Source organism: Melanerpes formicivorus, unplaced genomic scaffold (assembly GCF_026170545.1).
Source record: "Melanerpes formicivorus ecotype bairdi unplaced genomic scaffold, bMelFor1.0.p_v2 SCAF_130, whole genome shotgun sequence".
Lineage (NCBI taxonomy): Eukaryota > Metazoa > Chordata > Aves > Piciformes > Picidae > Melanerpes > Melanerpes formicivorus.
Window position 1 is genome coordinate 1,167,043 of NW_027142482.1, and position 14,242 is coordinate 1,181,284.

General features: G+C 57.2%; 1 protein-coding gene across 9 annotated transcripts in view; it reads left to right on the top strand.

The window, feature by feature from the left end:
• The window catches only part of ANKHD1 (ankyrin repeat and KH domain containing 1), a 104,566-nt gene that overhangs the window by 82,760 nt on the left and 7,564 nt on the right, over positions 1-14,242 (top strand). For 6 of the 9 annotated variants that reach the window (XM_068168072.1, XM_068168074.1, XM_068168073.1 and 3 more), the window contains 7 exons: positions 990-1,443; positions 2,123-2,200; positions 2,520-2,666; positions 3,992-4,102; positions 4,657-4,806; positions 6,136-7,751; positions 13,469-13,648. In XM_068168072.1, the coding sequence (XP_068024173.1) occupies positions 990-1,443; positions 2,123-2,200; positions 2,520-2,666; positions 3,992-4,102; positions 4,657-4,806; positions 6,136-7,751; positions 13,469-13,648 (2,736 nt within the window). The remainder of the gene's footprint in view (positions 1-989; positions 1,444-2,122; positions 2,201-2,519; positions 2,667-3,991; positions 4,103-4,656; positions 4,807-6,135; positions 7,752-13,468; positions 13,649-14,242) is intronic. The other 3 variants (XM_068168078.1, XM_068168079.1, XM_068168075.1) reach the window with 2 other exon arrangements.

Consider the following 14,242-nt stretch of genomic DNA (forward strand, 5'->3'; position numbering starts at 1 on the left):
CTTCCCCCTCTGGTACTGGGACCTTGTTGCACAGCTCCTGCCCCAGTCCTTTCCCCTGCAGTCAGAAGTTCCTCATGGAACTCCTTTGTTCACTTCCCCCCTCCTTTGTTGCCCAAAGTCTTTCATCCTTGGAGGATTTAGAGCTGAAGGAATTGACAGCAAACAGTCTGACAGCTCACCAAGGAGCATAACTGTTGTGTAGAATAGAATCAGCCAGGTTGGAAGAGACCTTCAAGATCATCCTGTCCAACCTATCATCCAACACCACCCAAACAACTAACCCATGGCACCCAGCACCCCAGCAAGTCTCCTCCTGAACACCTCCAGGGATGGGGACTCCACCACCTCCCCAGGCAGCCCATTCCCATGGGCAATCTCTCTCTCTGTGGAGAACTTCTTCCTCACCTCCAGCCTAAACCTCCCCTGGCACAGCCTGAGACTGTGTCCTCTTGTTCTGGGGCTGGCTGCCTGGGAGAAGAGACCAACCTCTGCCTGGCTACAACCTCCCTTCAGGGAGTTGGAGAGAGCAATAAGGTCACCCCTGAGCCTCCTCCTCTCCAGGCTAAGCAGCCCCAGCTCCCTCAGCCTCTCCTCACAGGGCTGTGCTCCAAACCCCTCCCCAGCTTTGTTGCCCTTCTCTGGACTCCTTCCAGCAGCTCAACCTCCTTCCTAACTGGAGGGGCTCAGAGCTGGACACAGGACTCCAGGTGTGGCCTAAGCAGTGCAGTGTACAGGGGCAGGATGAGCTCCCTGCTCCTGCTGGCCACACTGCTCCTGATGCAGGCCAGGATGCCCTTGGCCCTCCTGGCTGCCTGGGCACACTGCAGGCTCATGTTCAGCCTGCTCTCTCCCAGCACCCCCAGGTCCCTCTCTGCCTGGCTGCTCTCAGCCACCCTGCCCCCAGCCTGCAGCACTGTGTGGAGTCTGCAGGCAGGGCACTGATGTCTGTGCTGTGGGGTTTGACTGTGTCTCAACTGCTTCTCTTCCAGTGGAGCAGGAGGTGCCCATCGAGCCTCCCAGCGCCACCACCACCACCACCATTGGGATCTCTGCCACCTCCACCACCTTCACCACCGCCTTTGGGAAGAAGAGAGCCAACGTTGTGACCACCCCCAGCACAAACAGGAAGAACAAGAAGAACAAAACAAAAGAGACTCCCCAGAACATGCAGATCATCCTGCCCGACCAGCACATCTCCCTAGCCCAGCAGAAAGCAGACAAGAACAAGATCAACGGGGAGCCCCGGGGCGGCGGCGCCAGCGGCAACAGTGACTCAGACAACCTGGACAGCACAGACTGCAACAGTGAAAGCAGCAGCGGGGGGAAGAGCCAGGAGCTGAACTTCACCATGGACACCAACTCCTCGGAGCGGCGCTACGCCTCCCTGCTCAGCCCCTCGCAGGAGGACAAAGCCGGCGCCCTGGCCCCCAAGGCTGCGCCCAGGTGAGCCTCCCCGGGCCTCCCACAGGCTCTCTGGCCTGAGCTTTGCACCAGGTGGTGCCTGCCCGAGGTCTTGAGGGACTGGGCTGGCTTTCTGTGCAGAGCTGATGGCTGTTGTCAAGTGTGTTGAGAGCAACCTGTGTAAAACTGCTGAACTAAGCTTATTCGTGCATCGCTGTGGCCACTGCTGGCTGCTTCCAGCACTGCCTCAGCAGCTGCACTGCTCTGCACTGTGCAGGCATCCCAGCTGCACTGTTCTGCCCTGCCTCAGCTGCTGCACTGCTCTGCACTGTGTAGGCATCCCTGCTGCACCGCTCTGCCCTGTGCAGGCATCCCAGCTGCACTGCTCTGCACTGCCTCAGCTGCTGCACTGCTCTGCACTGCTCTGCACTGTGCAGGCATCCCAGCTGCACTGCTCTGCACTGCCTCAGCAGCTGCACTGCTCTGCACTGCCTCAGCAGCTGCACTGCTCTGCACTGCCTCAGCTGCTGCACTGCTCTGCACTGCCTCAGCTGCTGCACTGCTCTGCCCTGGGCAGGCATCCCTGCTGCATTGTCAGCTTCATTAGAGGAGATTCTGAGTTAAAAGGGAAGAGCCAGCTTACCTGTGTGTGAAATTGCTTTCAGTGCCTTTTGGTTGATGACTGAGTTATTAACTCCTTTGACTTGCAATCTCTTTCAAGGAGGGAAGAAGTTGATGACCCTGAGCATTTCACCTGCCAGGTTGATGGACAGTTTGATTTAACCTTGTCAAGCCAGAGGTGAGAGCCAGAAGAGTTCAGTCAGTGTACAGGGGCCATGAGTGGCTGCTAATAACTTCTGTAACACCAGCCTCTGCCTAGCTGCTGGGTCTGCATCCAAAAGCTTAGATCACCATCTGTGGTCTTTTGGTTGCTTTGGTATCTAAGCAGCCTGAGTCCCATCCCCTGTAGTGTCCTGTTTGCTCTTCTTGCACTGAGGGAAGGGAGAGGGTGTGGGGGCTGCTCTGCAGGACACCCAGCTGCATCAGGAGCACAAGGTGTGGGCTGTGGTGCTGTCCCCTGACTCTGTTGTTTGTAATCAGCTCATTTCTGTCCCCAGGCTTGATGGTGAAGGTCATTCAAATTCCTTGTCAGCTGCTTACAAGCCTGTCTCCCTGCCTCTGACCTCTCCAAATGTGAAGCTGAATCTGACTAGTCCAAAAAGAGGCCAGAAAAGAGAAGAAGGCTGGAAAGAAGTGGTGAGAAGGTAAAGGCTTTAATTCTTTGCTTAAGAGCTGTGAGCTTCCCAGTCTGTGAATGAGTCTCCCATAGGCAGTGTGCAGCAAGCTGATGGAACTGGGGAATTAACTGCTAAGAAATCCACTGCCTTACCCTTGCAGTGCTGTGAAAATGGATCATGGCAAGTCCTCACTACCAGTGTGACAGGAGCACTTGGTTCAGCACTAGGGAACCTCTCCACTGAGCCTTCACTTAAGCAGAGTCACTGATGTGGGAACAAGCCAAAAGGGAGAGGGAGCAGAGGACAAGAAGAGCTCCCACAGCAGATGATTGTTGTGCTAGAGGCAGGATGCATGGTAGCAGCAGAGGTGAATGATCTCCTCAGGGCTAGAGTCTGTTGTGCTTTGGGCCCTGCCCTTGGTTACTGAGTCCCTGCAAAGTGTTGCTGCCTCACAGGGAGTGTCAGAGGTGCAGTCAGATTGGAAGAGTTTCTGTAACACAAACTTTCTCCCTTTGGAGATCTGCTGGGCTGTATGAGAGGACAGGTGACACCCCAGTGTCCCTCTGTCACCCCCATGGTGTCTGCTGCTTGTAGCTGGAAATCAGCACCTGGCTGTCCTCTGTGGTGGTCTGAGTCAAAAAGGAATGACCAAGTGCCAGGTGCTCCAGGTGTGCTTGTGCTGCCCTCCTGCCATGGCAGTGGCCAAGTGTGTGTGCTCCTTGGAGGGAGTTTTAAGCCATGTGCCAAGGAAGTGTGGAGGATTTAATGCACTCAGAGTAGTGGAAGCCACAGACTGTTGAAAGGGCAGTTCCCTCTGAAGGTGTAGCTGTTTGGCCCCTCGGAGTGGTGGCTTGGTCTTTGCTTTGTGTTGTGTTTGCTGGTGGGGTTCCCCACAGTGACATGGCCTTGCTGCATGTGTGGTTGCAGGCTGCCCACTGCCTGGTGAGTCATGGGGGCACCATTAAACAGGCAACTGACTCTTCACCAGACCCTGCCACCAGCCCTGGAGCTTCTCCATCTCTCCTCCTGGGTCTCTTGAGTCTCACAGGCTCAGCTCAGCAGCTTGGCTGGGTGTTGTCTGTTCTTCTGCTGGAGATGGTAGGGGTCTAGAGATGGCACTCAAAGCCTGGCATCATAAAGAACAGGTTCCTAAAGTGTTCTGCACTGGTGTTTGCTATGCCCTGACTGATGGAAGCATGCACCCTGCCAAGAAGCTCTTTGGTGACTTCAGAAGCAGAATGCCCAGGAGCTGCATGCTTTCCTCTCGTGAAGTCTCTCCTGAGTAACCCCTTGCCTAGAAGCGATGCCTGGCAAAAGTAACCAATGGAAACATCCCTTCTGGCCTTTTGCAGGCAGGTGGGCAGAGTTCTGAAAGACCCTGCCCCTAGCAACACTCTGCAGCCAGCACCCATGGAGCAATTCCAGCTGCAGAGAGGAGGCCGCTGCTGCTCAGGAGCGAAAAGGTACTGCTGTGGGCAAGGAGGGAAACAGCAGTGGGTGATGGGTGGCCAGGGGCACTGGGGTGAGCTATCCTGGAGCAGGAATGGCTTTGAGTGGTGGCATGGGGGTCCTAGAGGGCTGAGGTGGAGGCAGACCCTGTGAGTAATGTGGGCATGTTTGGACAGTTAGGTGGCAGTGGAGGCTCTGGCTCCTGCAAAGCCTTGCTGTAAATGATGAGCTAAGCCTTGAGGTCTGAAGCAGTGTTATGCAGGTGGGTAAGCTAAAGATGTGTCTCACTTTGAAGGTGTGCCAGATGAGACAAAACCCAAAGGTGTTCCTGAAACAGTGTGAGGCACACAGCTGCTACAGCAGCTGCTGCTGGAGCAGCCCTGGCAGGTGCTGAGGGTGCTGGGTAATGGGGGTGTGGAAGGGAGTTTGAGAGAGGCTCCAGAAGGTGAGGAAAGGATGAACAGAGAGCCCTCTTGCTGCCCTGAACTGGAGGAACAGTCAGCAAGGGAGCTGTGTGCAGCCCTGCAGTTTGGAAGAGCTTCACAGATTCGTGGTCTTTGTGATACAGGTCAAAGAAATTATCTGTCCCAGCTTCTGTGGTGTCCAGAATCATGGGAAGAGGAGGCTGCAACATCACAGCGATCCAGGACGTCACTGGTGCCCACATCGATGTTGACAAGCAAAAGGATAAGAATGGGGAGAGAATGATCACTATCAGGTACAGTCCTTACAAACCCAAGTCTTGAGCTAGTCCCTAGTGGGCTCCTCCAGCAAGCAGTCTGTTTGCTTTCCAAAGGGCTTGGCTTGGATGGGAGCACACTGCATTGGGTTAGGAGCTGGCTGGAGGCTGAGCCCAGAGAGTGGTGCTGAATGGTGCCACAGCCAGCTGGCAGCCAGGCACCAGTGGTGTGCCCCAGGGAGCAGTGCTGGGCCCTCTGCTCTTTAACATCTTCATTGATGATCTGGAGGAGGGCATTGAGTCCATCAGCAGGAAATCTCACACCAAGCTGGGGGCAGGAGTTGATCTGCTGGAGGGCAGAGAGGCTCTGCAGAGGGACCTGGACAGGCTGGGCAGATGGGCAGAGGCCAAGGGCAGGAGATTGAACACATCCCAGTGCCAGGTGCTGCACATTGGCCACAGCAGCCCCAGGCAGAGCTACAGGCTGGGGGCAGAGTGGCTGAGAGCAGCCAGGCAGAGAGGGACCTGGGGGTGCTGGTGGATGGTAGGCTGAACATGAGCCTGCAGTGTGCCCAGGCAGCCAGGAGGGCCAAGGGCATCCTGGCCTGCAGCAGGAACAGTGTGGCCAGCAGGAGCAGGGAGCTCATTCTGCCCCTGTATGCTGCACTGCTTAGGCCACACCTCGAGTCCTGTGTCCAGCTCTGGGCCCCTCAGGTTAGGAAGGAGGTTGAGCTGCTGGAAGGTGTCCAGAGAAGGGCAAGAAAGCTGGGGAGGGGTTTGGAGCACAGCCCTGTGAGGAGAGGCTGAGGGAGCTGGGGTTGCTTAGCCTGGAGAGGAGGAGGCTCAGGGATGACCTTATTGCTCTCCACAACTCCCTGAAGGGAGGTTGTAGCCAGGCAGAGGTTGGTCTCTTCTCCCAGGCAGCCAGCCCCAGAACAAGAGGACACAGTCTCAGGCTGTGCCAGGGGAGGTTTAGGCTGGAGGTGAGGAAGAAGTTCTCCACAGAGAGAGAGATTGCCCATGGGAATGGGCTGCCTGGGGAGGTGGTGGAGTCCCCATCCCTGGAGGTGTTCAGGAGGAGACTTGCTGGGGTGCTGGGTGCCATGGGTTAGTTGTTTGGGTGGTGTTGGATTGGTTGCTGGGTTGGATGTGATGAGCTTGGAGGTCTCTTCCAGCCTGGTCTATTCTATAGAACAGAGCAGGTGCTCCTGCTGCCAGGCTCCTACTGAAGGTCTCTTCTAGGCCATGAGACAGTAGTTGAGCTAAGTGAGCCAAGCACTGCCTGGCAGCAGTAAAGCTGCCGTGGCTGCGTGGTGTGCTGGGAGGTTTCCCTCCGCAGCAGCTGAGCGTTGTTTGTGCTTGGCCTAGGGGTGGGACGGAGTCGACGCGCTACGCGGTGCAGCTCATCAATGCCCTCATCCAAGACCCTGCCAAGGAGCTGGAAGACCTGATCCCCAAAACCCACATCAGAACACCTGCTTCCAGCAGCAAGTCCATCCACGCCAGCTTCTCCTCCGGCGTCAGCACTGCCACCGCCTCCAGCAAGAGCTCCTTTCCCCTGGGCGCGCCGCCCCTGGTCACCTCGCAGTCGTCTTCGCTCTCCACCTTCCAGCCTGCCAACAAGCTCAACAAGAACGTCCCGGCCAACGTGCGCTCCTCCTTCCCGGTGTCTCTTCCTCTGGCTTACTCTCACCCTCATTTTGCCTTGCTGGCTGCCCAAACTATGCAACAGATCCGGCACCCTCGCTTGCCCATGGCCCAGTTCGGAGGAACCTTTTCGCCTTCGCCAAACACCTGGGGACCATTCCCGGTGAGACCAGTGAACCCCGGCAGCACCAACAGCTCTCCCAAGCATAACAGCTCCGGCCGCGCGGGCGCTCAGAACGGGAGCGCGCTGCCGGCGGAGTCCCCCGGCTTAGCGGCCCCCAGCTGCCCGGTCACCGCCTCCTCCGCCGCCGCCCCCGCCCCGCCGCTCTGCGCCGCCAGCAGCCGCACGCCCTCCTCGGTGCGGAAGCAGCTCTTCGCCTGCGTGCCCAAGACGAGCGCCGCGGCCACGGCCATCTCCACCGTGACGAGCACCTGCAGCGCGCTGCCCGCGGCTCCCTCCGCCCCCGCCGGCGGCGGGCAGGTGCCCACGCCCTTCCTGCCCCCCAGCGCGCCGCCCCAGCACCCCGCGCTTAAGGCAGACTCCTTCCCGGCGGCCTCGGCGCCCAAGGAGAAGGCGGCGCCGCCGGAGCCGCCCGCGGCCAGCCTGTGCGCGCCGCCCTCCGCCGCCGCCAGCTGCGGCGCCCCGGCCGGCGGCGGCCTGGCAGGCGCCGAGACGCGAGCCCCCGGCAGCCCCGCGCCGCCCAGCGGCGCCCAAGACGAGGTCCTGCCGACCAGCGTGGCCGAGATCAGCCCTTCGATGCCGATGCCTTTCTCATCCAGCTCAGAAACTCCACCTCTCAGCTTAGCGTCATCCCGGTCGGTTGTTGCAGATAATCAGGACAACAGTAACTTACCTCAAGTAGCTGTACCAGCACCTCGAGTTACTCACAGGATGCAGTCCAGAGGCTCTTTCTATTCAGTGGTACCAAATGCAAACCTCCACCAAGATCCTCAGTCTATTTTTGTTACAAATCAAGTTCCTCTAACACCTTCTCAAGGCCCACCTGCTGCAGTGCAGCTTTCGTCGGCGGTGAACGTGGTGAACGGTTCTCAGATGCACATTAGCCCGGCCAACAAATCCCTGCCTCCTCCTACCTTTGGGCCAGCAACTCTCTTCAATCACTTTAGTAGTCTTTTTGATAGCAACCAGGTGCCAGCTAACCAAGGATGGGGAGACTGTCCCCTCTCCACCCGAGCAGCAGCTGACCAACCTTTTACAGTGCAGTCTACCTTTCTGAATAACTCTGTGCTGGGACACGTGGAGAGTGTGCACCCTGACAGCTCCAAGGCTCCTGGCTTCAGACCAGCTTCCCAGCGGGTTTCCACTAGTCCTGTAGGTAAGTCTTGGAGGTCATCCACTGGGCAGAAGTCTTTCTTCCAGCCATCACACTTGGATCATCCCAAACTGCCTGAGAGGTAACTCACAGATGTCAAAGGATGCTGATACTGTGACCCCGTGGTGTGATGAGCATGGCCTGGTTTTTCTTCCCAAGGTGCTCTTAGCATTGCTGACTGTGATCTATTTTCTCTCCAGCTCCCCTAGGATGTTAGGTGCTGGGAATGCTGCAGACATGGCACTGCTTGTCCTCTGTAAGAAGCAGGAATGCTTCCAGCTGTCTGCAGAATTCAGAGCATCACTGATTTAACTTGGAGCTGGAGTGGAACATGTGGTGGAGGAGGGAGCTGGAGTGGAACATGTGGTGGAGGAGGGAGCTGGAGTGGAACATGTGGTGGGGTTGGAGTGGAACATGTGGTGGTGGAGCTGGAGTGGAACATGTGGTGGAGGAGGGAGCTGGAGTGGAACATGTGGTGGAGGAGGGAGCTGGAGTGGAACATGTGGTGGAGGAGGGAGCTGGAGTGGAACATGTGGTGGAGGAGGGAGCTGGAGTGGAACATGTGGTGGAGGGGTTGGAGTGGAACATGTGGTGGAGGAGGGAGCTGGAGTGGAACATGTGGTGGGGTTGGAGTGGAACATGTGGTGGTGGGGTTGGAGTGGAACATGTGGTGGTGGAGCTGGAGTGGAACATGTGGTGGAGGAGGGAGCTGGAGTGGAACATGTGGTGGAGGAGGGAGCTGGAGTGGAACATGTGGTGGAGGAGGGAGCTGGAGTGGAACATGTGGTGGAGGAGGGAGCTGGAGTGGAACATGTGGTGGAGGGGTTGGAGTGGAACATGTGGTGGAGGAGCTGGAGTGGAACATGTGGTGGGGTTGGAGTGGAACATGTGGTGGTGGAACTGGAGTGGAACATGTGGTGGGGTTGGAGTGGAACATGTGGTGGAGGAGGGAGCTGGAGTGGAACATGTGGTGGAGGAGGGAGCTGGAGTGGAACATGTGGTGGAGGAGGGAGCTGGAGTGGAACATGTGGTGGAGGAGGGAGCTGGAGTGGAACATGTGGTGGAGGAGGGAGCTGGAGTGGAACATGTGGTGGAGGAGGGAGCTGGAGTGGAACACGTGGTGGAGGAGGGAGCTGGAGTGGAACATGTGGTGGGGTTGGAGTGGAACATGTGGTGGTGGAACTGGAGTGGAACATGTGGTGGAGGAGGGAGCTGGAGTGGAACACGTGGTGGAGGAGCTGGAGTGGAACATGTGGTGGGAGGGTACCAAACCTGTCCCCACAGGTCCCAGCTGCAGGAGTGACTGTGGGTTAGTTGTTAGTTAGTTGCTCAGTGTCTTATCTGAGACTCCAGCTTGGCTTGGTGAAGGCAGACTCTGCACTTTCTGTCTCTGGATGTGCCTCTGGGCCTTGAGGAGGCTCATGTTGTGCTTTGGGAAGCAGATGTGCTGCTGCTGCATGGTGTTTCATTAGGAAGGTCCTGCCCCTAGGCACAGCAGGGGCAGTGCTGCCTGCATGTAGTGAAACAGGCTGGGAACACTCTGTGAGCTCCCTGCCCTTGCTGTGCTTTGCCTGAAGGATCTTGGTGTTCAAACTGTGTTGCAGCCATGTGGCTGGAAGGGGCCCTCAGGAGGTGTGGTCTGTGCCACCTTGTTCTCTGCTTTCCTGCCCTCATGGCTTCACTGATGCCTTGAAGCTGGGCAGGAGAGGGCCTTGCTTTGAGGCTGCATTGGCACCCACACTCTGTGTTGGGTGTGTGGGTGGATGCTGCAGGGTGCTGGATTGGACTTGGGGCTAAAGGAGAAGAGGGCATTTGGAAGGCATGGAGGTGAGGACAGAAGGCTTTCAGCATTCCTGTTCCTCTTGGCTGCCTTGCAACCATTTTCTGAGAACCACAACGCTTCTGACTGGCTTCAGCCACAAAACTGGGTGCTTGCTGTGCCTGTGGAGTTCTTACTGGCTAAGTTTGGGCTCTAGAGCTCTGCCAAGCAAGTGAGCACCCAGAGCTCTTGGGCAGCATCCAGTCCTGGTGCTGTGAGCAGAGCTTGGTATCACTGAGGCTGTGGGAAGTGAAGAAACTGGAGCCCAGTCATCAGGCTGCTGATAACTGCCAGGTGCCCCTCACCAGGCTGGGGAACACTTTGCATTGCCTGAGCTTTCTCCCTGCAGGGCTCTGAGCTGGGGTCTGGCATTGCTGGGGTAAGCCCTGTGGGAGGAAGCTTGTGTCAGGTAGGACTGGGGCTCCCACAGCAGCCAGGCACACTCCTGTCTTGTGCTGAGGTCATCTGCCTGTCCTTGGGGGAAATGTGTGGGTCCTTTTATATCCTTAAATGGCTGTCAGGTTTGTAAAGGGAGCTCAAATCTGTGTCTCAGCTGAGCTGGGAAGGTTTGGTGGAGACCCAGAGGGAGCTCATGTGGCTGACTTTGGGGAGGTAGCTATGAAGCTCTCAGCTGAAGAGCAGAGCCCTTTGGACAGTGCCTTCTATAGAGAGCTGGAGTCAGGCTGCAAAGTGAATTGGGACTGCAGACAGGTGGGTGTGCCACTGGAATTCTGCCTGGTGGGAAGTGGCTGCTTAGTTAGGCCTTGGTTTGTTCCTCTAATGCCATTCCACTTCATACTGCATTTGATCACCTTCACTTCAGGATCTAAACCCTGTCACAGGAGGAGAGAGACACCAGGGGAGCCTGGGGAGGAGAGTGTTTTGAGGGTGCTGCCGTGAGGAAAGGAGAGAGCCTGGTAGGCTGCAGACCTCTCCAGGGCCTTCCTCTGGAGCATAAGTGGGGGCCTGGGGTCTGTCCACCAGCCTCAGTCAGGGGGGACAGACCTGTCTGCCCAGCTCAGCCCCTGAGCTGGATTGAACTGAGGACTCCCTTGGCTGTTCCCAGAGGGTGTGCTGGTAGGCTCATGAGTTCTGAGAAGGGGCCAGAGGAGCAGACCCTGCTGGGTTGTGCTTTGGCCAAAGCAGTGCAGTGGGCCAGCTAGCAGCCTGGGCTCACTTTGGTGTGATGAGAGAGAGTATTAGTGGCCATCAAAGCCAGTGCACACTCATCCTCTGATCTCAGCTGTGAGGCTACAGCTGGCAGCAGAGATGTGTCCCTTGTGCTTGTCTTGCAGAGTTGGGCTGTGGCAGACTTCCCCACCAATCACCAGCTCTAAGCTGACCTGGGGGAGGTTTCATCTCATTGGGGGCACTAACAATCCTCTTGAGCTGGCACCTGGGGGTGGAGTTTGGGTACTCTGCTTCTCCTCTTTGTGGGGAAGCTCAGTTGCAGCTGGAGTTCTGCCTGATTCACAGCTCCCCTGAGGCACAGAGACCCCTGCATAGCTCCTCACCTGCCAGGGGTCTGTGTTGGCCATGGCCTCGTGTCTCACTCCTTAGACCTCTTGCAGACTGAGGGCAGACGCAACCAGAGCACTTGGGGAGGCTGTGAGGAAGACCAAAAGAAGTCTGTTTGTTCCTGCTTCCCTCTGCATGTGAGGAAGGGCTCTGAGACCTTGCTGATTGGCACTGAAGTGTAGCAGAAGCTGGCAGGAAGCAGCACAGGAGTGAAGCTGCATGAAGGGGCTGGGCTCCCTCTTTGGCCAGGTGCTGCAGCTAAGCAGTGCTGCTCTCTAGAGGTAACCAGGTTCTGCAGCCATGCCTGGAGGCTTGCAGCAGCTTGCTTTTGAGCAGAGCTTGTGTGGGATCCATGTACAAGTCTCCAAAGCTCTGGTAGGCTTCCAGAGCACCCTGAAGAGTCTGCATCCATGCAGTAGCTGCAGAGTTTGGCACTGCAGAAGGCTTTAGCTTCACAACCCCTGGTGGTGCTGGTAAGTGGTCAACAGGAGACTCCCTGCTGCTCCAAGGGTGCTCCAAGTCATTGTTCAGAGAAGCTGCTCTTCATGCTGAGCAAAGGGAGGTTCTCCTCCACCTCTGTGAAAGGCAAGGCAGTGACTGGAAGTGCTCTTTACAGCCTGAGCACTGCCTGGGCTGGATTTGTGCCTCTCTGGCTGTCAGCCTCCCTTCAGCCTGCAGAAGATGCCCAGCAGTGCTGCAGTGGGCTGGGCTGCTCAGCCACTGCCCTTGGAAAGCTGTGCACCCTGAAAGCTGTTCAGAGCCTTCAGAGGACACAGCCAGGCATAATGGTTGCACTCAGTGACCTTCAAGGTCTCTGCCATCCAAAGTGATTCTGTGGTTGTTTTTGTCATGATCTTTGCCTCCTGTGCTGCTCAGGAGGTCAGCAGCCCCCAGGGGCGGCAGCAGCAGCAGCAGCAGCTCTGTTACTGCTCCTCTCTGGGGCAGAGACTCTGGGGTCTTTGGTGGTTTGCCAGCCAGCTGCAGCCCTGGTTTGGATGGTGGAATTGGTCACCACAGGGACCTTCTGACCAGCTCTGAGCTGACTTTGTGCTTGGAGGGTCAGCAAGAGCCTCCCTTTGGTAGCTCCGTGGCAGATGCATAGGGAGGGCTCTCAGCTGGAGGTGCTGCGGTCTGGGCTCGGTGCTGGAGGCCAGTCTGTAGCTCCAGACAAATGCAGATCAATCACACTGTGCTTAGAGCCTGCACAGGGGTTAGTATCCCACTCACAGCTGGGGCCTCTTGCACTTCTGGCTGTGCCAAGCCCTGAAGGAGTCTCCTCCCAGGCTCAGGTGCCCTGGTTTCAGCCCCCTGTGTCCTGCTGGTAGTGGTGATGTGTTTCTCCCTGTCTTCAACAGAGACTGCTCTCTTTTGATCTTTTGGTTAAGGCTAGTGAGGAAAACAGTCCCCTGCAGACCCAGCAGGGTCAGCAGGCTGGCTCTGGCACTTCTGGGAGCAAGAGGTCAGGCTGGCTTGGCTGGTGATGCCCTGGGGCCTGGCTCTCAGGGATGCATGGAGGTGGAAGGTGCACCTCTGGTCTATGAGCTAAGGGGCTGCCTGTCACCACTGCTGCCTGCAGACTTCTGGGCTCTCAGTAGGTGCAGCCTCCAGCCTTGCCCTGCAGCAAGGGAATCTGGTGCTGGCTGTGGTCCTTTGCAAATGTTTAAATGGTTTTGAAGGGAGTTTTGTGGGATAGGCCCTTGAACCTCAACCCAAGCCTCAGGTGAGCCTCTGGCCGTGCCTCCTTGTGCTGTCAGGTGATAACGTGGGGTGAGAGCTCTCACAGCCTCATGGACAAGTGCTTACAAGCTTTGGCTCGTTAAAAACCTGTAACCCCCCCGGCTAATCAATTTTTGTGGGGTTTTGACCTTTCTCTCCCCCTCTGCCTTCCTCCCCCATCCCTGTAGGAGGCAGCCCCCTCGCCTGCCGTGCCGTGCCGGCTCTGTTTCTCCGGGCACGGCGTCCTCTGCCCAGCCTCTGCGTGCCCACAGGACAGCAAAGAGCTGTCTGCTGTGAGCTGCCCTGGTGCCAGGTTCCCCTGGGACTCCCACAGAGCCTTGTGCCCCTGTTTGACTTGCCTGGCTCTTTGTAAGCAGAGATCCTTGCCACTCCCAGCTCCCCTCCTTTGTCCGCCCTGCTGGGAGGATGAATGCCTTTCAGCGGCCAAAGGGTTGGCTGCTTCCGTTGAGCCCCGGCCCAGGAAGCCCTCGGAGGTGCCCTCGGAGGTGCCCTCTGCCGGCTCCCGAGGGAGAGCCCTGCCCCTGTAACGTGGTGCAGATCCCCCCAGGGGTGGTGAGATGCTTTAATGATGGAGTGTCAGCTCTCTCTGGTGCTTTGAAGCAGGTTCCCAAAGAGAGATATTTAATGACATTTATGTTTATTTCAGGCTTACCCTCTCTAGATCCATCCAACAGCTCTACAACTTCTTCTTCAGGTCCTTTGACAGGCTTTTCAGCAAACATACAAGGAGCACGGGTTTACCTCCAAGGGCCAGCGCCTGTTGGGACTCCCAGCTTTAACAGACAGCATTTTTCACCACATCCCTGGACAAGCGCCACCAATTCATGTAGGAGCTCCGTGGGTCTGTCTTAGTTACCTCTGACTTCATAGCTCTGTTGTCTCTGCTAGATCTGGAACTGGAGGGGGAACTGCCAAAGTGATGCCAAAAGAGAGACGGCCTGCCAGCTGCTTGGGGGCAGCTGTGAGGATGGTGTGGGGGGATCCCAAGCTGTGGGCTGCCCCCCCTGCCCTTCTGCTGGCATCGCTGAAAGCATACCCAGGCAAAGCAGGGTGGTCTGAGCAGGCTCTGAGAGGAGAGGGCAGGCAGCATGGGGGGTGGGGGAGCAGAGGTGGTTACACCAAGCTGAGATGCCTCTCTGAGTAGCAGGAGTGCAGGCTGAGGTGAGGGCATGCCAGGTTTGCCAGCTCTGGATGTGCAATTGCCTTCTTTTTTTCTTGCCCCCTTTTTTTCCCCACTCCCTCCTCTCTTTTTTGTTGTTGTTGTTTCTTTTCTTTGGACCCTGAAATGATTTTGTGTTGCTCCCAAATCTTCAGGCACCCACCACCCAGGTTAGCAGGAGGAAGAGCAGGGAAGCAGCCTTGCAGAGAGGCAGCTCTCACTTCAGAAGCTCGGGGGAGGAGGAGGAGGCTCTCCACGAGA